The 27,000-nt window shown below is 39.7% G+C and overlaps 3 protein-coding genes across 5 annotated transcripts in view; all 3 read left to right on the top strand.

Annotated features, from left to right (window-relative positions):
* Positions 1-27,000, top strand: part of LOC145438179 (C-Maf-inducing protein-like) — a 173,054-nt gene that overhangs the window by 70,596 nt on the left and 75,458 nt on the right. The window lies entirely within an intron of this gene.
* LOC145438208 (protein DGCR6-like) lies at positions 1,671-3,589 on the top strand. The gene has a single exon (XM_080315597.1). The coding sequence runs from the start codon at positions 1,799-1,801 to the stop codon at positions 2,327-2,329; it is 531 nt and encodes a 176-aa protein (XP_080171723.1). The 5' UTR covers positions 1,671-1,798; the 3' UTR covers positions 2,330-3,589.
* On the top strand, positions 3,588-26,897 carry LOC145438183 (polypeptide N-acetylgalactosaminyltransferase 2-like). Of its 2 annotated transcripts, XM_080315548.1 has the most exons (15): positions 3,588-3,664; positions 3,724-3,842; positions 4,815-4,856; positions 6,501-6,844; positions 8,261-8,430; positions 10,454-10,519; positions 12,005-12,214; positions 15,979-16,066; positions 19,461-19,564; positions 19,806-19,932; positions 20,324-20,416; positions 20,479-20,562; positions 21,398-21,527; positions 22,050-22,172; positions 23,518-26,897. In XM_080315548.1, exons 2-15 carry the CDS (start codon positions 3,729-3,731, stop codon positions 23,668-23,670), a joined length of 1,848 nt encoding a protein of 615 aa, XP_080171674.1. In that variant the 5' UTR covers positions 3,588-3,664; positions 3,724-3,728; the 3' UTR covers positions 23,671-26,897. The 2 variants fall into 2 exon arrangements, with proteins under 2 accessions (XP_080171674.1, XP_080171675.1); XM_080315549.1 differs by lacking the exon at positions 4,815-4,856.

The following is a 27,000-nucleotide window of genomic DNA, read 5'->3' as shown; positions in this document are numbered from 1 at the left end:
GTGAAAGTCGTCAGTAATATTCAGGGTATGGTATGGTATATGGAATGGGAATCTTTCATAGCCTACTCCATACCCGCCCAATCTTTTCATACCATAATTGACAATTTTCCATACCATAGCAACATTCTGACATATCATATTTGATACTTTTCCCATACTTTCGCAACTTGACCAACCTCCAGGACCTTAACTGCCGCACCCCAAACCCCCAATTGGGGGGCCGAGCTCGAAGGGGGCTCAAAATTACTTCGTGAATAGGCATGAGTAGGCCTATATCTTGAGAATTTATGCAATGCACGATTTCCAGTTTCCAAATATATTGATTTTTGGGTATTCTTCCCCCAAGAAAAAATACGCAAGATTTATAGAAATGGGCATATCGTCGTTGGTCATTACCGCGCCACGATGCACCAAGACATATGAAGTTTTAGGCCACGTAACATGTGACTCCAAGAAGTGTGCCAGAACGATCGACAGCGAGAAAACCTTGGGTGAAAAGGACTGCCCTTATGCTGACCGAAAACTTCGTTAGGCCTACATGCAAAATACATATAGGTTTAATTGTCCATAGGCGCCTAAAGGACAGGAGCCGAATGTTCCTGTCTTGGCAATCTGACACTCACAAGACAAATACCATCCCGCAAGGAAAAATTACATGCCTGTGAAGAAATACCAATTTGAAATCGTGTGCGTCTTTTAGTTTGGTAGCCGAAAGGTCACGAAATAACATCATGTTACGGAGTCATACCAACGGGCCCGATAGTTTCCAAGACACCTCACTCAGCCTTACCGGTAAATCTGATTACGTGAGCAGAGAGGACAAGAAATTGATAGCAATATATATGCGATTCCCGATCTTATTGACCAATTTTGTTATCATGAATTATCGAATATTTTCGCGCTTCGCGCTGGCCCACTACACAGTACGACTATAGAGATTGTAGGACAGTCCTACAGTCTCTATAGTACGACTAATTTCGTGGCTAAAGCGAACAACGTGATTTGGGGTAGGTTTACCACCATATGGGAGCCCAAGCTGCCGAAGTGCTGTTTCGTTCCTGCCAACGGGTATAGGCCTACGCACGAATATGTTTAAATATTATTGAGGTATCCAATACCTTTTCAAACACACCTCACTCAGCTCTACCAGTAAATCTGATTACGTGAGCAGAAAGAGGATAAAAATTGATAGCAATATATATGCAATTCCCGATCATATTTACCGATTCAATCATGAATTTAAAAAAAATCGCGCTTGGCGCGTTTAGACGAGAAAAGCTGACTCAGTAAACGCGGTCCCCCAGAAGTTCGGTTTATCATCAGATGGGGGGCCCAAGACCAACGTTTTGGGGGTATCCGCAGCTATCCTGCTAGGCACAGAGCAACCATGGGGGAGAAAAAATGGTGGTCCAGACTAGGTGACCTTATGGTCGTATCGCATCTCCGTCGTCAAAGCATCTCGATGGTGCAGGCAAAAAAATAATATCATCTCTCTCTCTCTCTCTTACAAGGTCGATTCGACACCTTCCTATCTTGTCATTTTATCGCAATTTTGTTGTGTATTGAACTGATTAAAATTGCTATAATAAACCGAACCGAGTTCTTCGCACTCTTCTGTCTTCAACAGATTAAGTCACTCACAAAAGATGGCGCTGTTAAGTCGTATCGTTTATGGTAGTATTGACTCAATCAAAGTACGTGGCTGTTGCAATGAAGCATTCATTCTGCAAACGTATTCGGCCGAGTTTCGCTCAGGGTCTGCACTTTTCAGCACTTTGAAATCAGTCTGTGCGCTGTAATGGATGAACAAGCAAGACGGTACAACCTATTGGATAGATTGCAGGGCCGAGTTCGACGATTAGACATCAAAACCCAGCAGAGACTGCCGTACGACTTGCTAGCTAGCTTAGCCTCATCGCTGACGGACAGCGCAATATTCACGATAGTCGATGATCTCGAGGAGATACAACACTTGACAGAGAAAGACTTGTACACGAAACGGCAGAAACTGTTATGCGAGCAAAGATCACTGCGCCAAAAATTAAATAACGAGCAAGCCGACGCTTTGCGGGCTTGCCGACCTCACAATCTCGCTATATTGAAAGCGGGCCACGAAAAAGAAACAGCGCGGTTGGAAAAGCGCTTGAATACAGAACTGACAGCCTTTGATGAAAAACTCATGGTGGAGATTGACAACAAAGTTGTTGTGCAACAGGCGACTCTAAAAAGTGCAGGTGTCCCTGGTTTTTATGTGACAACTGATAACCAAGCAATTAAATTACAAATGATCATTCTAAATTTAATCAAGGAACTAGCGAAACCCGATTGATTGGGGATCCCTGTATACTAGTTACCTGATTGATTTGGGCAGGGCTTTAATTTCGATCTCAGCCACTGGTGCAGGCGTCTTGAATAAGAAAACTAGCTGGTCCGTCATTGATATATACATTTGAGAACTCTACCCGTTGGCTGGTAAAATGCTGACCCTGACTTCTATCTGTGATTTTCATGTATCGACTACCTAAAAATATATGTCTATACGTGAGTTTTAGGATTTGTCCGCTCGAATCAAAATCTTGATACCACCTGGTTCATGAAATGTAGGTAGGCATACTGCGTACACAATACATTTCCCTCACTAATATTCATCTGTGTCGAGCAAGTGGGGGTCGTCAAGTAATGTTGACATAACATTTACGTCATGTAGCATAGGCTAATCATGATGTCATCTTCTCAAGTATTCGGTCACTATTGCAAATTATCACTATATATCTGAAATTTGAAGATCAGTCAGTCTATTGATAGGATTATCGCGCAAATTCTTTGATATCAAGGGAAAGTGCTCCGACTTTTATCCATAATGGTTGAAGGACGTCAATCGGGCAGTTTCTTTTTGTTATTGTTTGACTTATGCATATTTAATGTCATGCACACCGTACGCTGAACTGTCGTTGTAATTGAATCCAATAAATTGTAGTGATGAGCATTAATTATTCAACAAAGTCAATCTAAATGTTGCAATTGTCGCAAATTTGAATAGTTGATGTGACGACGCTGTCTACTAGATGCATTCATTGATATTACGTGGATGGTATTTTAGTGAATTAATGTACTGCACAACCTACTTGAAAGAAGAATGCAAGTGAGATTGCTGCACAACGCTGTAACCACGTGCAAAAATTCTGGACTAATATAATCCAGCACAGGACACAATTCTTGGGTGGATTGTCTTCAAATTATCTGACAAATCGTTTGCAAGTTGTTTCAGGCATGAAATGTTCTGAAAAATTCTGAATGAATGTATTATCATTATACCGTTGTTTTTTTATTGATAGACTTGAGAATTCCTACCAAATAGCTCAAGTTATTGCAATTATTTGTACACAAGACACAGTTTTTTTGAGATGCGTGTTTGAGTAGCCTAATTACTGTGAAAATCTCATTTTTATACTGCTGATGGCACACATAATCATACACTGAAATATTCTTTCTTACTTGCTTTTTGATATCGGTTCAAAAAAACTTGCTTCTTATTGTTTGCGTGTGTGTTATTTGTACGTAATTATGTCAATCTGTCGATATTTTGCAGGTTATCACAGTCTGATAGCTTGTATTGTCATTGTCTATAAAATGAGATAGTACTGCCCTGACTCTCCGCAGTGCTGTAAGCTGCTTCGCTTTTCACGTTAGTCAATGTCATCTGACAACCACTGTGTTTTAAAGTAATCATGAGGAGGAATACCAAAATTATTGTCTGTTTTGGTATCTTGTGGATGGCCGGGACGTATTACTTCATGAAACCTGCCACATCTGACGACCGCGGATACTTTGACAAAAGAATGGTACGCCTCTCTTTTATTTGTTGCTATAGTGTCATAGTGTGTGATATAGTGTATTCCCCAGGAGATGAATTCAAAACTTGCATGTAATATCTGCGATTATCTGAATGTATCACGTATGTTACGTAGGCGAAATATGAGGGTTATCAGCACAAAGTAAAATTCATTTTAATAGTTATAATATGCATCATTGATATGATAATTATTTTTGAATGTTTACAACTCCCAATTTGAGTGGGATACTACTATCCTGGAATGTTGACATTACAACACTCAAACCGCTAATAGGCCTATTAGGACAATTTTATTACTCATGTTTTGGGGTTGGATGTTAATCTGTTTCACCTGGATTGACCTGTTTTGATGAGTTTAGTGGATCCAAGGTTCTTGTGTTGTGACTTGTGATGTCTCTTATAGTGGCCTACCTAGAGCATTGTCATTGTAATGACTTGGGTTTACTTCAAGTAGGCAATGCTAGAAACGTATTTGCGGCAGTTTTATTGATATTTTGGGGGGAATTAGGCCTATACTCTGTCTCAGCTTATTGTCTTGTTGATTGATCCTAGCCTATAGCTGAATATTGTCTAATCACCCAATCCAGTTTGCACATAACATGTGTGCTGGTACTAGAGGTGTAATCACTGAGCTACATGGCCGCTATCTAAAGTCTGATACTAATTGCCACAAATGGTTCAATAGCGAATTTAGAAACATAGATTAAGATTAACTGATTTCATTCCGATTACTTGGGATTGAGATTTAACAAAATCAATTCGAATCAAACTACAATAAAACACGAATATCAAGTCACTATTTGTACACGTCTTTTCCATACCTCAAACAATGCTAACGTAGTCTTTGAAATACTGGTGCCCTGAATGAGCTGATGCCCCTCTCGGACCCTCATTTTGCAGTGATGGTGTAGGCGGTATGTATCGTAGTATATGTTCAAATGGGTGCCTTTCATACTGACAGGGTGACGGAAATTTGACAACACTGCGTGGTGGCTTTGCTATGGTATTACTTTTCGTATGCAGCATGATTTAGCTGATTACTGAATCTTCTAAAATTAGGTAATTAGCATCTGATCATGCCTTGCTATTTTCTCTTTGATTAGCCGATTGTGTATCTGATTGTGTATCTGACTCCATGTAGCACTAATTTACAAATGGCAACTAACCGTGTTATTCTAATATACTACTGCTACTAGCCTACTACCCTACAATATATTTGTACATACAATAAGTAGGCTATATATATATATGTAGATCACATTACTTCAACGCTTCTTTTCAATTGACATATGAAATCCACGTCATCCATGGCCTTTTCGATTTGAACTTTGTGGTACCGGTAATGGAAATTTAAAAGGATCATTATAGTTAGAAGTCGGCAGGCCTTTGCATGGAATCCCTTCATTTGATTCGGTCAGTGAGGGCTGCTAAAGGGGAGGATATGGGGCTGGAAAATTCTGGCCAGTTGCAAGAAGTATATCAGTCTTTGAAGAACTCTTGCATTCTCAAATTTCTATTCAAGTCATTGCGTCTAACAAAACAAATTCGCATTTAAAGACTGTTCTGAATTTGCCACAGAAGTTTCGCATTAACTGTCATTGAGTAGTGCGCTAATAATAGCACTGTGATAAATCATTTAAATCCGCTTCTGAGATACTGGTATGCAAATCACGGCGGAGCTGCCACCTCTAAATTAGAAGTAAAAATGTCAATCTGTCTGAAAGAAGATTTTTGCAATGACACGTAAACCCCATATATCCGAGTGATCCATGCTCTGAATCAACCACTACAATAACTCCATTATTCGGCATCAATAATGCATGGGATAGGTGCGATTTCCTTTTAGCTGGCAGTGATTGCTTCTGTTTCAGTCCGTCAAATCTGTTTGGTATATTTGGTTGACCAATACTGAGTCGTCACTTTGTGCTTGTTTTAGCAGATAAAGCGTATTTAAATCAATATTACTGTGTCCCGGGACATTTACGCGTGCTAGTCTTTGTTTAGAGTGGATTTTTACCACTCTTAATCCGACTTGAGAAATCCATTATGAAATTGTGTGAGTTGTGATTGACTGAATAATCACCTTCATCCCCCAAGAGATTGAATCGAATCAACTGTCTGTCTCTGTCATCAGTATGGAGAAATGAAAAAATATGGAATCTGTTCTATGAACCTTTGGCATCTCAGATCAGATTGATGATCGATCAAATCAATTGATGAATGATGATGATTGATAAGTAAGCAAAGATCGACTTAATTTACTTGAAACTTGAACGAATCCAAGCATTCTTGTAAACAATTGCATACATATTAAATTTGTGTGTTGAATTCACCGCTTCTGATCAGTTATTGGGGTCGGTTAAAACTATGGGCAATAGTCATGAGCTGCAAGCTTTCATATTTTCAGGTTGTAAATCCTTTCCCGACTTGGAGTTCAGATATCAAAATCTTGAATTTCCTGTCGTCAACTTGACTGTGCCATATCCTAACGTGAAGTTTCTCAAGAAACCGAGATAAATTTTGAGTCAAGTGGAGTTTTGCAAATATTTTTGATCCAAATCCGTGTAAAACTTGCTCTTCCAACATTGCCTGTCGTCAAATCCGAATTTCAGCAAAAGCACAATTTTATCTACCGGTTTCATTTCAGGATAGCAAAAACGAGCAGTTGTGGAATAGCGACAATGCGGGAAATAAAAAGATCCACGAAGTCCAGGCGCCGTTGCAGAATAATCGTAACATGATGGACCGGCTGGCGATCCGAAGAAATTTCCAAGATCCCAAAATTCATGTCGTCGATTCCAACGCGAACAATCCGCAAAGGCAGTTCCCCGATCACAACGGGGTGCCCTGGAAAGACTTTGACGCATCCGCGTATATCGATGTTAAACGAGTCAAGCCTGGCGGCGATAAATACAGGCGTAATAAATTCAATCAAGAAGCGTCTGATAACATGGCGGTCGATAGGCAAGTGCCGGACACCAGGCACGATCGGTAAGTAGGCTATGACTTCTACTTAAGGTAAGGCGGGCGTTTTCAAGACTTCGAATTGTGTAAGCGATTCTCGACCTTTTGAGCTTACGGACCCTGTTATGTTCGAAAACAAATTCTTCGAACCCGTAAACTATCGAAATCCACCTAGAATTGAACTCTAACAAAGATTTGAAAACTATAATTCAATGAGAAATTTTGATTGATTTTGATTTTTACTGATGGGTTTGAAAACGACTTGACTAGATTCGATAATGCTCTCTCTCTCTTCGTCAAAATTTTTTTGAAAAAGCTTCTTATTTTTGACAAACTTTTAGGATGTAGAACATAGTATATTTCGGTCCTTGATGTTTTTTTGCGGGATATACACCATACCAGGGTCACGATTTTCTGATGACTCGAGTCATTTTATAAAAGTACGGAACTGACTCGACTCGAGTCAATCTATGTATTGACTCAAATTGGACTCGAGTCATTGCGCATGACTCAAAGCTCGAATCAAGTCATATGACTCGAGACTCAGACGGCCAAGACAGACATTTCATTGTAATTTCAAAGAATAGCAGAGTAATCGCACTATTGGGATTTCGTATATTGGTACTGGTACTTGAAAATGCGACCAGAAACTGATAAAAGTAAGGAAAATGAGTATAGGCCTATTATCAATGCGAACGATTCGACATCACCAAGTAGAGTTATAAAAAGTGTATTTAACAAGACGTTAACTGGAAACTTAGCATTCAACACAATATCTTGGACTCGGACTCGAGTCATAGTACCATGACTCGGACTCGAACCTCTGCTCGATGACTCGCACTCGGACTTGACTCGGTGGTGAATTGAAAGTGACTCGACTTGACTTGACTCGAGTCAAAACTATAAAAGTGAGATTGACTTGTGACTCGGAGCCTTGTGACTTGGTTACAACCCTGCACCATACCCTCTATCTATGCATATGGCGCTGGACAAGATAGTCACAGATTTAGCCTTGTAAGGCTTTCTTAATCTTGCACCAGTTCAATACCCCTCCATGCTATTCCAGTAATGGTGAGTGCCAAGCAGGGAAGCCATGGATACCAGTGTTATTAATCAGGTCTTTGGTCTGACCCGGCCGGGGATTGGACCCACAACCGAACGATCAAGAAGCCGGACGCTCCACCCGGCACAACAATAATATCAGTTCCTGTGATACAGGGCCTATGTAGTTTGGTTATCATGACAATTTCACTGTAAAAGTCATAATCCTAGTCGAAGTAGTGTTCCAAGCATTTCCACTTCAGTAAGTCGGTTCATGGGCATTGGGCATGCATGTCATTTTGGTTGCAGTTCTTCATCAAGCCTTTACGCTCCATAGATCTCTATCCCTGTTGTGTTTTAGCAGCTGGAATATTGTTATCGATACCGCGATTTTTGTTGTAGGTGTGGTGATACGTCGTGGGACGTGTCGCAGCTACCCCAAACCAGTGTTATTATTACTTATCATAACGAAGCGAGGTCTACTTTATTACGAACTGTGGTCAGCGTTTTGCGAGAGAGCCCGTCGGAGCTGATAAGAGAGATTATATTGGTCGACGATTTCAGCGATGACGGTGAGATGGACTTGATTTTTCATTGGTCAGACTATGCAGCGTACAGGATACGGATGGGTAAAAAAAATTACCCAACAGAGTCTATTCTGAATGGAGTATTAAAGTAGATCACTGTTGGTACTAGAAGTAGAAGTAGCAACTTCCGAGTCATTATACTAAGCCTTGTTTTGCCTAAAAAAAAACGAAACCGTTAAAATTTGCTTTTCACACTGACCGAAGAAATTATAATGAGTATTGCTTGAATATCAGAGTTACTTCTGGTGTTCCCATTCAGATACCGGTTCAGAAAGGTTCAAATGTCGAATCCCCCCTATTGAAATGAAAAACCCCAACCTTTTGAAGTAACCATTCTGACGCTAATATTCAGTTGCTATTCAATAAGTCGTATTATCAGTGCTGCGCGTGGCAAGCCTCGTTCCACTGGCTTGAAGAATCGCATCTGCAATAGGCCCGGTGCGCACTATACTATCGCTGGCCTGCACGATCGCATCTGCTTTGCCTGGTGCGCACCATATCATCATTGGCCTACGCAGTCGCATTTGCAATAGGCCTGGTACGCATGATATCATCGCTGGCCTAACTATCGCGTCTTGGGCCTAGGATGCTTTGGCCCCAATCTGTTGATGGCTTGGAGACAATGCCTTCAAGTGTATGCTGATTTTTAAGCGATTGTGATTAACGAGTGACATCGCAAAACTGAATGACATCAAATGTCTGCAAACATGCGCTTGCGTACATGCGTAATTGATTTCCGCTAATACTTAACATAACTTATCATACACGTAGGTTCGTCAACAAGAGGTGATTGTATAATCGTCATTTACGCAAACCCTAATGAGTTGAGCCCTAGTAACATACTGTGCTAGTAGAATTTTGTCCACCTGTGTATGCGTTACTATTAATTTGAAAATATCGGTAAGTAAATTGCTTGTGTAACGCTAAGTGAATCAAAACTACATTGCTTTGTCTGATTTTTCCTGCCCTGCCCTCCCCCATAACTCGATGAAATGCATTAGGATTTTCTGGTATCGATCCATTATCGAGGAATCGCATTCATGTAACTCGCTTTAATTCGGTTAACCAACTCTTCTCGCTGACCTCTCAGGGTCATCTATACATATATTATGGTACGCTTTTACGTGGACGCTTACCTTAACTGGAAGAGATTTTAGGATTCATGTCGCTGGTCGCATTCTTTCCTTACCACGTCCACGCAACTGTGCTGGATAAAATTATTGCTTTCCAATATCTCAGAATTGCTACAGTTTAGCTTGTTGCTGACATTTTTTGACCCTACTGATTTATGTCTGGGGCAATCCGAGCCCTTTTTCTGCCCACCATACTGGTGGGGCATTCAAAAATTCGCTCCCTAATCAACATTCGGAATTGCGGCCAGAATTGGTAAAAGTGTTTCGTCACTGCTCGTAGAACTCAATCAACTTATGATATATTATTCTATGGTGATTTCCGCACACAAACCAAAGGCAATTCAAGTGAAACTACTTGAGTTGCCTTACGGAGTAGATGCATCTGCCAGACGAATCGTAGCCTACCCTAAATAGACCTTGTTATGTTACATTATTACAGCCAAGAGGCAAATCTATGTGGGAAAAAAATGCAGATTTACCCAAGACTAGCTTCTTTTTGACAGAATTTATAAGTGAGAATTCACAGGTCGTACTCGGAGACTGTTTCAGTAGAAGTAATATCTGAGATCAACGTTGCGCGAGAAACTCAAAACCTATCAGAGTGCAATTGGAGCTTGGCACTTCTGATGACAAAATCATTTTCCTTGCATTGAGTTTGAAGATATTGACCACCGTGATGTTATTCGATTTATGAATTCTGGTGAAATTATATTACTTGTAACAAAATGACTTTTTTTATATGACAACCCGGGTGCTGGTAATGTCAAGCTGATTTTTATGTTAAATTGTACCTTATGAAGATGTAACACTGTTTTACTAATCGAATTTTGTTCGAATATTCTACCGTTATGGTTAACCATTTCCAATCTTTACAGCGCAAGATGGCTCGGAACTGGAGAGTATCGAGAAGGTTCATGTTTTGCGCAATGATAAAAGGGAAGGTGCGTTCATTACGTAAAATTGACCAGTAAATTTACCTGCCTTTTGCCTTAATCTAATATTAAAATCTATGACTAATTCGGCAATCGAGTTACCCCATCTGTTAGCGTGCTCTGTAGATGTCGCGAATAAATGGACCTTACTAATTCATCGGGAGTATGTGTTTTTCAGGTGGCATGACTGAAATTATAGTTTGTGTGTGGTGTGATGCTCAATTACTTTGCAATAGGTGCGTTGTATGTCAGAAAAACGATAGAACGACGATCTTCGATATATTGCATGAACTTGAATGACTCTGTCATCTTACAGATTCTTGATACGGTATCGTTGTTGCACAAGTAGTTGAGAAAATATATAAATGATTTTGCGTTAACAGCAATACACGGTTATAGCGACAAATTGTAAATCTGCTACGATTTCTTAATATTGTGAATTCAGATATTATTTGACGGGATTTATTCGGCACTGTCGACCACGTCCAATGCAATACAGGATGTATTGTTCAATCAATACTTATTTCTGAGTATTTCTCGGGGTTGTAACCAAGTCGCAAGGTTCCGAGTCACGAGTCCATCTCACCTTTATAGTTTTGACTCGAGTCAAGTCGAATCATTGTCAATTCGCCACTGAGTCAAGTCTGAGTCAAAGTGTTGTGACTCGAGTCAAGTCCAAGTCATTGTGTTCAGTTTTGAGTTCTATTCCACCCACCTTTTTTGACTCTACTCGAGTGATATAGAATGGCTCAAATGTCTAATATCGGGATTTTCCTCAGTCCTAACAGTTTCGGGCCCTATTTTCCAAGTATCGGTACTGATAACGAAATAACCGTACCAATACTATTCTTCGAAGTTACAATGAAATGTTTGTCGTGGCCGTCCTAGTCTCATGTCATGCACAATGACTCGAGTACAAGTCGAGTCAATATGAAAATTGACTTGAGTCGAGTCATTTTACGCATTTGAAAAAATGACTCGAGTCACCAAAAAATAGTGACTCGAGTCATTACAACCCTGATATTTCTCTACCTAGTCTTTTCCTTTATTCACGAGCCATCAAACATTTACAGTAGTTAATATTGTTCCTGACGTTGTTTCAGTGTGCACAATATCAGTCCGTTTTTACTATCCCGGATTTGGCCTGTAAACTTCTACAATCGACCGTATTTTGCCAATTATTTTGGACTATTTGGGACGTTCAGTGAGTGTATTGCAGCATTAGCCTACTTAGTATCAAATACTTGGCGATTTGAATATAGTATTTATAGTTCTCATTCAAGTCATTTTGATGGTGTGATAAAAGCTGTTACACAAGAAGTACTTGTACTTTTACAGAATGCTCAAGTAGATTTTACCTATGCTGATTTTGGCCGCCTTCGGATATAAATTTGGGTTACCAGCTCAGTGTGAAAGTCTCGTTTCGCTGCTGCGAAATGCGAATATAGATTTACAGCGCGGTGGTTTTATTGTATACTTTGTTTTTCCGGTCAGGCCTAATGCGTTCCCGAGTGAAGGGTGCTGATTACGCGACGGCCCCGGTGCTCACGTTTCTTGATTCCCACGTGGAATGCAACCGTAACTGGCTGGAACCGCTGTTACAAAGAATAGCGGACGACAGGACAGCGGTCGTGTGCCCGATTATCGACGTGATAAATATGGACAATTTTCAGTATATCGGAGCCAGCGCTGATCTCAAAGGCGGTAAGAATCTCTCTCTGACTACAGTTGCATGTTTCAGTACCAAAGGTGGTCAGTTCCGCAGACCTCAAGTAGGTGTTGCTGACTTGTATTACTTAGTGAAGTGATTATGCTTTTACTTCTATTTGCAGTATTAAAGTTAACACGATTTACTTTTTACACTTTGGATTTTGTTGAGTTGAAAACAGTTATGGGATATGTCTGTGTTTTCAAAAGTAGCCACTTACAATTAAGTGCTAAAAGTATGCAACCCTTGACCAGCACCGTAACTGCCGCACCCCAAACCCCCCAATTGGGGGAAGGCCCAAGCTCGAAGGGGGCCCAAAATTATTTCGTGAATTAGCATAAATCATAGAGTTATTTTTTGAAAATTTATGAAATTTTTTCAAAATTTTTTTCGCGCTGGGCACGAATTCAAGTTGCCATTTTTCTATATTATTGCGTATTGGGCCGTTACCGCGCCATGACCCACCGAGACATACAATCAAGTTTTAGGCCATATAACATGCGACTCCAAGAAGTGTGCCAGAACGATCGGCAGCGAGAAAAGCTTGGCTGAAAAGGTCTATGCCCTTATGCAGACCGAAGACTTCGTTATATAGGCTATACAAAATACAGATAGGTTTAATTGTCCATAGACGCCTAAATGACTGGCGCCGAATGTTCCTGTCTTTGCAATCTGAACCTCACAAGACAAATACCATCCCGCTGGGAAAAATTTTATGCCAGAGAAGAAATACCAATTTGAAATCGTGTGCGTCTCTTAGTTTAGAAGCCTACGTTTGGGCGATTCTATATTTTTTGATATAGCAGACTGGAAGTCACGAAATAACATCATTACAACGAAGTCATATCAATGGGTCCGCCCGCCCGAAGATGTTTAATCATTATTTAGGGGCCCTCCCGTTTTCAAGACACTTCACTCAGCTCTACCGGTAAATCTAATTACGTGATTAGAGAGGACAATAAATTGATAGCATAATATATATATGCAATCGCCGATCTGATTGACCGATTTTATCATAAATTATCGAAAATTTTCGCGCTTCGCGCTGGCTCACAATACAGTACAGATAATTTCGTGACAAACGCGAACAACGTGATGGGGGCCTGACGAGGTGCTGTTTCGTTCCTGCCAACGGGTGTACGCCCGAAGATGTTTAATTATTATTGAGTGGTCCTACCTTTTCAAACACACCTCACTCAGCTCTACCGGTAAATCTGATTATGTGAGCAGAAAGAAGATAAAAATTGACAACAAATATGCAATTCCCGATCCTACTGACCGATGAAATCATGAATTCTAGAAATTTTCCGCGCATAGGCGACAAAAGCTGATTCAGTGAACAAACTCCCAGTGAATATGATGAATAGCAGTAAACAGTGTATCGCCGGAGGGGGGGTCTGGGGGGCGAAGTCCCCCATAAGTTCGGTCTATAACCCTATGGGGGGCCCAAGACCAAAGTTTTTTTGGGGGGCCTGACGAAGTGCTGTTACGGCCCTGCCCTTGACCGAAGCTACTGAGCTTACCTGATTGCTTTCAAGACCATCATTTTCTAGTTCTACTGGACTACTAACAGTGATTACCATGACAAACTCAAGCACCACACTGTACCACATGCCGTGTCTTAAATTTTGTGCTCAGAAAGGATAGTTTGTAGCCGTACAAACAGGCTATATCTCAAAAAAAGTCGTACAAACAGGTTGTATCTCAAAAAATATATATCCATAAATTCAAATTTTCCTTGTTCACCACAAATATTGGAAAATGCATCCTGTTCGCTACATATTGAGTCCTTAATCGTAGAGTTGTGCACCCTTGGTATGTAGCGTTTGAAGAGCCATGTCGCGCATTCCAAATGTCTGTTGCGCACGTTTGCGTCTTGTCTCAAATATTTTGCCAGAAGACTGATGTAGACATTAGACTTGCATCTTAGACGCAAATAATTTTTCTGCGTAATTCGCATGTCGTTGCTCTTTACCCAAGAAATGGTCAACAGTAACTTTTAATCCTTTCATCCTTTGAAGTTTTTCACTCCCCTACTTGATTTGATGAAGGTTTCATGTTTTTGTTGTTGTTTAGGCAAAATGTTGTTGTCAAAACTTGGGATTCCGCAGTACAGATTTCTAACTGTAAAAACAACTGATATTTCAACTAGCCTCCCCATCCATTGCCTTGATTGTATGGTCTATTTTCCAGTGTTTATAACCCACTAATCCCCGTAAACCAGTGTAAGGTTTGGTAAAGCCAGAGTAAGAAGACATTAATACCCTCCACAAGACAATCAGGACAAATTTCACGCTTGACAAGCCAGTTCCTTTGGTCAATGCAATGTGCTAATCTAATTATCTCAGTGATCAATGGTCTCGCTATTGTGGATAGGCTGGTTTTGTAAATAGTCCTCTTCATGGGAAGTAAAATTTCCTAGTTGTATTAATTGTTTGCCTTTTTAAGAATCTGTTCGTATTGAATTTTCTCTGCAAAATCAATACAATGTCACTTGGTTTTTGTGTTTGTTATTCATACTCTTTGAAAACGATTAATCATTTATGCAGCTGGTTTCACTTGAGGTAATCTGATAAATCACTATTGATCCGGTATGTAATAGGGCTTGTAATTTGTGGCTGTCCAAAAATGGGGATGGCGAGCTGAGACGGTAGGTCTCTTAATTACGTGTAGATCGGATGCTTGTGAACTGCGTGCCGATAATGCGCAGGAATTGCGCATTTGTGTAACTACATTGCGATAATTTTTTTTCATTTTCGTAAAAACTTTCCCAAATATGTGAACCCGAATTAACCAGTCACTATTTAGAATGGAAATGCCATAACTTTCATGTTGCTGCTTTATTCTGAGTGAGAAGGATTAGGTGGGCTTTTGTGCCTACAAATATTTTCCAACTCTTCGATGATAACGTTTGATGTCAGTTGAAATTTAGACAGAAAACTATTATTTGTGTAGGGGGTGTTGGAATGTATCCTGTCTGTCACATAGACAGAATTTATGCACCAAGTCTAAACTGGAGTAGTAAAAGACCATTTTTACGATTACTGAAATTATACTCTCCTCGACACTGAAAGTTGATTATAGTTTCGATGCTATTTTCCACTGTTGGAAGCCTTGAAACTTTGATTAGCCGTATCGCAGCATATTAGACATAGTACAAAGCTACTAACATTACTGGAAATCACACATTTCCGAAGTCATGATCATCCCACAACATTGTCACAAAGTGCGATGAAATCCGGTATGGTCGAAAATATACCAAAGTATCTTTAATGTGATTGTGGATAACATGCATTATATTCTTTGTGGTGTATTTGAACTTGGACATATTACATTCTGGCATCAGATCCTTGACTTTCCCCCTGAGCCTTACAATAGATGTACCGGTATAGTGTTATTGAACCAGTTGCAAGTTTAAATTGTGCTTATTAATTTAGAACCACACATACCGGTATATATTTCACACAAATACGTAAGTATTAACCATGTACGACTTATCTATGTTTCTAATGGCAAGCGTGAGTTAATAGAGTTATCATGAAATTCCTGTCAGATATTATCTTAATTCGCCTGATACCAATGTTGAGAATATATTCTCACAAAAGATATGATTGCTTCATCGAAAGTTATCAGGGCATATTCAGTTATAGTCACCTCGTTCTGTGTAGTACAATACAATAAACAACTCTTAATTGGATAGGTGTAAAGTAGACAGTTTCAATGATCTTTTGCCTGAAGCATTTTAATTGCCTCTTGGCAGGTTTCGACTGGAATTTAGTCTTCAAATGGGATTACATGACTGCCGAGGAACGGAAAGCGAGGAAACACGATCCAACCTCTCCGATCGCGTAAGAAACGTTAGATTCTGGAGTAGTTCTGATGGGAAAATGCCTTGACGGTTTTTTACGGGTCGTGTGACCCAGTGTGCACTTTGTGCTTGGCGTATACACAATTCCGCACGTGCATCATGGTTTTAAATTCTTGGTATGTTTTGTGTGGCATTGTAAGCTGTGTAGTACTTATGGCCTGTGACAATGTCATGTGTAATATACTATCTAGTTCTTTTGTAGCAAATTGCTGAATTTGGTTGCATTAAAGTGCTAGTAATAAACAAACATCTTTGTTCACCTTCATTTATTATACATCTAATCGGAGTAGCATGGTTATCATCTAAGAACACTGATGCTGTAATTGGTCTTGTAACATACAAAATTGCAGTTGCTAAATTTTACTAATCATATTTGATATTCGTATTTCGTACTGCTTTAGCCCGACACAATGTTCGTTGATAAATTACTGTGAGTGGTGTCAAATTATCGCCCTTTTCACACAGTTTCGATGACCTTTCAATCACTGATAGCCTCTGGGATTTCGTTTAAAATTACGTGGTCACAGGGCAGTTGCAAAGTTTCTATGAGGATTCGTAGGATTCATTATCCTTGATAATCGTAAAATTGTATGTTGAGAATTCCATCCTGTAGCTTTGAGTTTTGATAATTGTGGCTCGGTTAAGTACAAAAAGCATTCAGAAATTGTGGGGGGTAGCAAGATGCAACTCAATTCATCCATGCCTTAAAACCAAACTGCACTATGTCACGAATCAACTTGAGAAAATCGAAAAAGTATTTCCCTGGTCATGTTCACATTGTGCAAGTGTGCATGCACTAAAAGAGAGCTCCTGCACGCTGATCCTGGGATATTAAATTACATGCATATTGCGTATTATAGCGTAAATTTCACATAATTCTTAGGTGTTGGCCGGTAATTTGTGGAACTATTTGAACATGGTCTGTTTGGTTCTCGAGTGTTCCTTATCTAAGAAGCATTTTCTTCAATCAATCAGCGGTTCTATCATTTTAATCCACTCATAACCGAAGATGTACAATGCAATATAGAACCTACAATGCAAAGCAAAACTTCTTCAAATTCCAATAATTGCATTAAGACTCGGACATGTAGTTGGCATTTTATCACACAATTCATGATGTTGTCCGTGTCAATTTCTGTGAATATTTCAGATTCAGACCAATCTCTTAGAATGTCCAGTCTGCTCAGACGTAGTCCGTGTGTCGCATACGGTGTCCAACAATCTAACGTGACCCCCCTACTTTGTTGGCATTGCCAGAATGTCATCAACTTCAGATGAAGCAACTGGTCGACCCAAACTGTCATATGTCACCAACTGGAAGGCCTGCCATTGATCCCATGCACTGTACCATTCTAGTTATGTCTGGAATAAGCAAGCTTATGAGAATCTGTTTCATTGAAGTGCAGTAGGCTACTGGTAGATTTACTGCATTCATTAACCCAAGGGAAATCTGCAGGGTTTGTCTTCTAGAGACATGATTACCAGTAGTTGAGATGTAGATCTATTGTGGTGGAAAATTGGTTTGCAGTTTCCTGGGAGAAACGTGTTATATCAATATGTGATAACTAAACCACCTTGGGGAGTGTTTCCCTGGAGAACAAGTCTTATTGGCTTTATTGATTGTCGCAGTTTCCAATCATGGGAGAAGAATTAGTCGATACTGCTGATTCTTCTTGATTCGCGTGGTGGGGTACAACGTAAATTTATAATGTAAAAAACACTATGGTAGTCGTGATGTTATAATTTAATCGAAACCGTTGGATTTTCTATACCGCCTTCGCCAACCATGCATTTTCTCAATCAGGTATTGATTCAGACTTAGGCCTACCATTTTGGCATCATTGACTAGTGTGAATCAGGCCTGAGACCCGAAGTCAGCTTATCACGCCTTTGCTGTAATCTGCAAATTAGTGGAATCTATGTGCAATCAATAATATTATGTTGTTGTGATCTACATTTTCAAGCTTCTTTTTTCGACTGATCCTGTTAACCTAGTAAATGGAGTGAAATTGGAGAGAAAGAAATCTGATAATTCCGACATTTTTTATTGCTACTGAAACAAATGCTACCTTTGTTTCTAATATGCTGGCTTGAATATTAATGGCAGCATTTGACGATATAATTTTGATCTAATAGGCTACGTGAGGACACGTCGGTGATGTTGAATCTTTGATAAATTCAAGACATCTCGCCGGCTTTAATTTGGCTAACTATAATCAGTTTCACGAATACGTTATGTATCTATGCCACTGATCGTTACTTAATAACTGGCTTAAGCGGTCCGATTATGCAGCTGCTCAAATCTATTTCAAATAGCATTGTTTCCATTCTAAGGGATTTTTCTAGGATCATGACATATATAGCAACTTCTTAATTGCGGCACGATTATTTCATGGTTAGAATTGAAACAAGGAATAATTAGATTTCCAAATATAATCGTATCAATTGTTATCAATATGGCCTACTTGAATGGCCAGCACTGTGCTGTGATGTGGAGAATGCAGTCGAGGCTGATATCAGTGTTATTAATGATGAAGGTATGGTGTGCATGAATCATGATAATGCAGCAAACATAGCACTATGAAACTTTATGTGGATATTGCAATATGTCACGTTATTTCCTCGACTATAGTGTTTTTACCAAGTGAAATCATATTCTTTTAGGTTTGACCTGTGACTAGAATTAGCTCTGTGTTAATTACCTCATACGAGAAACGCGGTGATGCCGACTGGCGTACTGTTTATTCATCTTTTGCCGGAAGCGGTCTGCGTTAACTGCCACATCGACGCTTGACTAACGCAAAACTAGGTGCACAAATCAACAGGGCATTTGCAATATATGTGTGTGTCTTATTTTGAGGCTTCGTATCAATGCATTAGCTCACAATACCCTGAAATGGCAGTAATATGCTACTCGATTCAAAGTAGAGATGGAAATTCCTAGTACTTGTCAGAAATTTTAATGGCTAATGACTTACCGTACTTACGAATTTCCATCAATTAAATCTGAAAGTTAATGAATAAATTTTGTCAAAATTATGCAAATGTCAACATGTGCATCTTTTAGTGTTTCCCCAAACCTTGTTGAATTAATCTCGAAGGTAGGCCTACTGAACCGAGATAAATTAGAAATCCATTGTGTGCCAGTTCAAAATTAGCACTTCTCCTTCAGGACTGCAGATTGGACAGCCTTGCTCTACTTCACTGTACTAATGTTATATCCACTCCACCTTACAAATATACAATTGAATAACATTGAAATAAACCAGAATATTCTCTACCCCCAAAGAGTCTCTTCTTGTACACACATTGTAACAAAATTAACTACGGAAAGCAGGTCGTCATCAATATTCCCATGTTCCTCGTATTTTCAGAACTCCTATGATAGCTGGTGGTCTTTTTTCGATGGAGAAGAATTACTTCAACCAGTTGGGCAAATACGATCTGCAAATGGACGTTTGGGGTGGAGAAAATCTCGGTAATTTAGACTGCCTACAGTTTTACGTGTAGTTTAGATAGGCCAATGTGGACTGTTTTACCCTCAAGCTATTTAATCTCTTTGGATTTTGCCTGTAGGTGCATACTCTTGTATGTAGTGAAGTGTCATGTTACCGTGTAGAGTGTAGATAAATATTTAAATTGTAAATGGTGTTGAAATTTCCGTTTGCAATATTATTATTATTATGCGATCGGCACATTGAATCCGTGTTGTTTCTTAGAAATATCATTTCGCGTGTGGCAATGTGGCGGCCGCCTGGAAATCATACCGTGCAGTCGTGTTGGTCATGTGTTTCGGAAACAGCATCCTTACACCTTCCCTGGCGGTAGCGGTAATGTGTTTACCAGGTACGACTTTCAGGTATTAATGATGCTCTCGGGTATAGCTCATTTTAAATAATGTGGGACTGAAATTTCTTTAACATAACCTGAGCTATTGCATGTTGATGACCCATAATCGGAGGAGGTGGCCAGTACCGCAGTATAGTAGGGTATTTATACTTAGCTAATTAAATTGTTGGTTGGCCTCGCAAGTTCACAATAAATTAGCTAAGTAATTCATTTTTTGATAATAAGCTTCGCGGGCCTACTCACTTACTTGAGTAATCCAATAATGTACTTAGTTGCTGATAATGCTGAACACCTCTGACTTTTAAAATTTTAAATCACTGATAATTCCGTCGTTTTTTATATTTTATGGTTACAGTTTATGCGATATTTATATGTTATCTTTGTGTAGGAATACGAGACGAGCTGCCGAGGTGTGGATGGACGACTATAAAGAATTTTACTACTCGGCTGTGCCGTCTGCGAAGATGGTCGCGTTCGGAAAGTATGCGACGAGGAAACTCGGCTTTGGCCTTGGTAGCTAAGGACTTGTTGCGTTCTGTTTAGCATCGACGATCGGTTGGAGATCAGACGAAGAAACAAGTGTAAGCCATTCAAATGGTATTTGGACAACGTGTATCCGGAACTGAGGTATTGGGAAGGTTGCGTTGATTTCGTTACCGCATCTACTGTGATTTTAGACATAGTGCCGTGGCCAGGGGTGTGGGTTTCGGTCGTCTTAACCTCTCGCATTTCAAACTTTTACTGATGCTCATCAGGGTTGTAGCCAAGTCGCAAGGTTCCGAGTCCAATCATGGTGTTGACTGTTCAGTGTTCAGTTCCGAGTTGATGTCGTCTGAAACCCAGTTTTTACGACTCTGCTCGGTGATATTTTGAATGTGTCGCATTTATAATACAGCCTACTAATTTTCCTCGCTTTTAACAGTTTCTGGTAGCATTTTCAAGTACCAGTGCTGATGGACGAATAGCAATAATGGTTCGATAACTTTGCTACTATTCTTCGAATTTACAATGAAATGCCCGTCTTGGTGGGCCCAGTGTCGAGGCGTATGACTTGGTCCGAGTCAATACACAAATTGACTCGAGTTGAGTCATTATGACTCGAGTCAAGTCGAGTTACCAAAAAATCGCGAGTCTATCATTACAACCCTGATGTTCATGTTCATTGTTCATAAAAGTGAATGATTTGCTTTGGAATTGAATCTACCAAGCTTTGTTTTAGTTGTGGAATTTTAAAGGTCGTCAGATTTAGTTCTTGTTGCGCATCTTGCAAATCCAGTATTTTGTCTTCCCCTTACGGGATATATATAGCTGTTCGGATTTATTTCATACTAATACATCATTCAATTGCGTATTGAAGTTCTGCACCTCCAAGCATCTCTTTGAATGTATTTTGCGATGAATGTTACCTTGGCGACACTTGATTCACTTATTTGTTGCCTGTAATAAATTTTCACCTGGCCAGGGTGCCCACGAAAGACGCGATCGCGTTCGGCGCCATCAAGCAAGGCGAGAAAATGTGCCTGGACACGCTCGGAAACACGGAGGGCGGAGATTTGGGCGTTTACGAGTGTCACGACGCGGGCGGAAATCAGGTCGGATATGAACGGATTTGAGGTCCCAGTCAAAATTTGAATTCAGAATGCGTTGATGTCAAAATTCAAGGTCATATCCGGCAATGACAAAAATTTTATTCAAATGTCGCATGTAAATTGTCTATTAGTATGAATTCCAAGTCCAATTCCAACTTCAAAGACATCATAAATTCAAATACGATCCTGGTCCGGCCAAGGTCCTTAAAATTTCCTTATCTTTTCATATCTAAATTCATGCTTGTCTCTGATGAGAGTAGATTTTTTCAGGTAACTAAATATACGCCCTTCACATCAAATTGTGTTTTGTCAACGAGAAATGTAGTTTCAGTGCTTTTTCGTAGTTTACGTGAGAAATGTAAATTGGAACTCAACCCTTATCGTGGAGTTCCCGAATTTCTCTTTCTTCGCAGTGGCATTATCTGATAAGCCAACGAAATGTCGTTTTCCCGATTACCTTACCTCTAAACGAATCAGTGTAAAAAGAGACAGCCCGTCGAATAATCGCATCTTGCCTCATCACAGGAGTTTACGCTGAACAAAAAGTACCAGATCACCCACCTAGACCTGTGCCTGATGGCTGTGGACGGCCTCGTAGAGGAATCTCCAATCAAGCTGATGAAATGCAACGAAGGCAGCTTCCTACAGGTGGGCGTCTAACGGATGTAATACTGTCCAATACGCTTATTATGACCATCGGATAATCTGGTCAACCGCTTTATTCGACCAGCGTTACCACACTGTTGGTATTCTGTCTATTCGTACTGGCACTTGAAAATGCGACCAGAAACTATTAAAAGTGAGGAAAATGGGTATATTATGAATGCAAAGCATTCGATATCACCAAGCAGAGCTGTTAACATTTCGGGTTTAACGAGACTTTCACCCGAAACTGAACAGTCAACGCAATGACTTGGACTCGGCGAATTGACAATGACTCGACTTGACTCGAGTCAAAACTATAAAAGCTGGATTGACTTGTGACTTGGTTACAACCCTGATTCACGGGTAAAAAAATCCTGTTTATTCGGGCAAAGGTTCGCAATTCTTATTGTTACGCTGTGACACAAGTACTTGTTCGTCTTGACACAAATTGGAAAAGTTTTTCAAATGTATCTCGCTACGGCTGTTTTTCCCGGCTCTTATGATAATTTCACAAGTGACTCAAACCAATCCAAAATCTACTTCTAACATTATAAAGTAGTTTTGCTTTAGAATCTGTTCAGCGGACGTAGAAGCACTCGGAAAACGTAGTAATGAACATTATTTTGAACGCACTTTTGACAGCATTATTCAAGTTCTCTACCAGTCGTCAGATATTCGAAACTTGAGTAGGATATGGTGGCAAGCAAAACCTACTTGAGTATTCTGATAAAGTAGAGGTACTCCTACCATCTGATTGTCAGGATTGTAACCAAGTGACAAGGCTCCGAGTCGCAAGTCAATCTCACTTTTATCGGTTTGCCCCGAGTCATTTTGAATTCACCACCGAGTCCAAGTCAGCGAGCAGAGTCCGAGTCCAAGTCATTAAGTTACCTGCTCAGTTTTCAGTTAAAATCTTGTTAAACCCACTTTTTATAACTCTGTTTGTTGACATCGAACGGTTCGCACTTATAATATACTAATTTTCATCACGTTTCTGGCCGCTTTTTCAAGTACCAGTAACAATAGGCGAAATACCGACAGTGTGGTTACTTAACTATTCTGCGAAATTACAATGAAATGTCGGTCTTGGCCGTCTGAGACTCGAGTCATAATATGACTTGGATCGAGCCATGCGCAATGACTCAAGTACAAGTACAAGTCCAGTCAATGCGCAAATATACAGATTGACTCGAGTCAAGTCGAGTTATTCATTACAACCCTGCTGATTGCAGCATTCGATCCCCAGTAAACGTTACAAAACCCAGCTATTATTATCTTTAATTTAATTATGTAGTCAACATGTGGATAGCACTAAAAATTTCGAATGTCTTTAATCCTGTGCATTCAGAAATTCGAAGCTGCCAACGGTGAGATCAAGGCCCGGGGCCAGGAACTCTGCATGGACAGCCGTGACGTGCGCAACCGGGGCGTTCGGCTGACGCGCTGCAGAGACTCGGAATCTCAGTACTGGACGTTCACTATGGACAATCTCTCTTCGTGACAGTAACTGCCGACAAAGAGCGGCCCGCGGATTTGAAATCCCGCTCGCGAAAAGCCAAAAAAGAGTGTTACGTAATTTTCGCCAACATAAGGTTACGTCTTGAAATTTTTAGTGGTACTGTAACACTGTTGCATTTGATATGCCGATCTAACGTTGTTACCTTGGTGGTGGTGCGGGAAAAACGCACACTGCGGGCAGTAATTATGTCGATTTTCGCGGCGTACACCGTCAATGTCAAACTGCTGCACAATCCAGATTTATCTATTTCCGACGTTCGGAATTTGTACTTTTTCCGAAAAAAATTGCACTTTGAGACGTAATTTGTGTGATTTTACGCTTACCGCGAAACTGCATCTTTTTACAATTCTGATGCGACAGGTTTCCGATTCGTTTATCCATGGAACAAAACCGACCGTCGATATTTGAGCGGGAAATCTAGTACTAATTACACATCGTTGAGCCTTCGTTCAGCGCGGATTATACTGGGAATGTATTCCAAATCAACTTCCTCTACTGGGAAGCTCTTCGATTTGAATGAGCTAGAAGCTTGATTTACGCCGGCACGGTGTTGAAATAAAACATACGTTTAACTAGGTATGATAAACTGAAAGATGTCATGTTATAGATCTTGAAGTTTCCGCGCAATTTCAAGGAATACCTTTCACTTCCGTTTGATTTTTCACCCACAGGTGTATCGTGATTTATTCTGGAGTTGAAGTGTTGACTAGTTAATAACAATTGCATTTTTATACTGAGAACTTGCAGGTATATATATGTTTACTGCCATCAGACTGCTCGAATTGATTACTATGTATACTGTAATATTCTATCAGAAGAGCTTCCTGGAGGTACAGAACTTAATCTACAATTGAATAGTATATTCATATTGAAATAAACCTGAATATTTTCGGCTGACGTGACGTCATATTTGGTGATACGATTGTTGATGTACAATGCTCTTTCCAATTCTCTACTAGTTGCTAACGATTAGGTACCCCTGACAAGTGTCAGCCAAAAATATCCGGGTTTATTTCAATATGATTTTACTATCCAATAATATTTTATCAATGAAAAATATAGATATTTCCGACGCTGGAGTCTCAGAACCTCGGTTAGTGGTATGCCAGCATCGAAATAAATGTTTGATAACACTACAAATGACCCTCAAAATGGTACCAGAGTTCTACGAAATAGGAAATAATTTTGGATGACGTGTAACTGGCATCCTTTTCCTTGTGGTCACAATAAGATGCATATTGGAACATTGAAAATCATTATCACCGTTATAACGTCATAAGTGATACTCGAGCACTCTTTTCTAAGTTTTTTCTCTTCTTATCATCACCACCGTAGTTGTTATCTATATATGTAATTTACAACACTGGTTTTGTGCCATCACCAACTTGCTACTTGATCGCAGTGTACGCATTGACTAATTAATACGTCATTGATAGCCATCAACCTGCATGGGTGCTGTCCTCGTTGAAGGGTTCAATTTGAATGTTGTTTTAGTAATCCAATAGCTGAACGGGGAAGTTAACACTCTAACTATAGATAACACCCGGCATGAGTGAACCAACATCCACATGAGTGAAAGTTTTAAAGTAACAGTGTCTCTTTGTGTCGCGATAATTTCAGCATTGTTGGTTTGTTTTTATCTGAATTCGTTTTGTGTATTAACAAATCTCACATGTATCGACTTGAAAACAGTGCCAATTATTAGTTTGGCTGTTTTTCGGTATGTATTACTAACCGCGTGACAGATGCGATTCCTGTGTCCGCATTTTGAAATGATTCCCCCAGCGTATACATTTAATACACTTTGTATTAGTTTTAGAAAATTGAGTGCCCTAGAGCAGTGTTTATTTACCATTGATATTTAACAGCATACAAATCAGCAATATACTAATATTCAACTTTGAGACTGCCACCGTTATCAGTGGCTGATAACATCGTAGATATGTCACATGTAAATGTCTTCTAATGGGTTGTAAATTCCAGAGATGGTCGAAGTAATCAGTGTCGCTGCTCGATTAGGAGTAGATGTAATGGCTTAAAATCCTACTCAATTACAAGTAGACGTGATTTCTAAGGCACGTCGGAACTACTTCAAGTGGAAGCAGAATGGAATGTACTACTCATTCAGTTTGAAAACGTACATTTTGTCGAGCTGTCATATACCTTTAACAGGTAATTGGATGTGGCTGCCTTTGAAACGTATCAATGCAAGATGTATCTTGGCGACCCACGAAAAATGACAATGACACTAAAATAGGTGCAATATTTGAAAGTACATCGGGTGACGGTGATACAGGGGCTAATTGCACACGTATCTTACGACAATTACACTTGTAAAAGGCATGGAAACTTATCGTCAAACTAATCTCTACTCTCCCAAACCAGAAGTTTGAAAGTGTAGGCTAGGCAGCTATTCAAGTAGAAGTTGGCTAAAAACAACTCCTGGAAGAAGTAGTACTTTAAAGAGTTGAAGTATATCGATAGTGACCATGTTAGGTTAATTCATGCCAATATATCTTATTTCAGAACGCGGCTCCATATATTTCTCGTCCAAATTTACTTATTTCTTATTGACTTGTATTTTATTGTTTCTGCGGATCCTGAAAATTTAGTAACTTGGTGACACTGGTATGAACTCAACAGGCTTCTACCACTTGATTTTGTATCAACATGCCTGATGTTGTGTTACATTATTGTGCGGTGTGTCATGTCTATTGAATTTTAATGACAAAGTCAATACTACCTAACAGCGAAGTGCAATTGTAAGAATAATCCAACAATTTATGTATCTATATCTATATATATATAAAATATACCTATAGGCGTGCGTGCTGGAGGCTTGATTTAACGTTCACCTGATCTATTGCAGAATTTACTGTCAGTTTAATGCAGTGACATGTTGTAGCTGTGGTGTTTGAATTGTGTTGTTGCAAAGTTCGGATACGCTACTGATGCACTTGCAACTTGCCTGTATTCTATACGATTGTTACACAGGTCTGTGTCCGCCTGCAAAACAGAGCTGTGTTTCTGTGCAAATGCTCTGGAGCCGCGAGTTGAAGCGTTAATGTGTTTTATTTTGAAATTAGTACGTTGTAGCATAATTGTCTGTATGAGATGTCTTTTTATGTGCAAAGCAGAAACCTTTTTCATTCAAGTCTCGATGAGACTGCTTTGACGGTGTGATTTACTCAATAAAAAATCTTATTCTGGTGGCTATATTTTTCATGGTTAGCCAGGTTTTACATAATGTGCCGCGAGGAAAGTGAAGTGATCTCATAATTCGGTCCTTACCCTTCAAATTTCCTAGCACCA

This window comes from Botryllus schlosseri, chromosome 4 (genome assembly GCF_051294905.1).
Source record: "Botryllus schlosseri isolate E-star chromosome 4, Bs_hap1, whole genome shotgun sequence".
NCBI lineage: Eukaryota > Metazoa > Chordata > Ascidiacea > Stolidobranchia > Styelidae > Botryllus > Botryllus schlosseri.
Note: the sequence above shows the minus strand (reverse complement) of the source record. Positions and strands in the feature narration are given on the sequence as shown.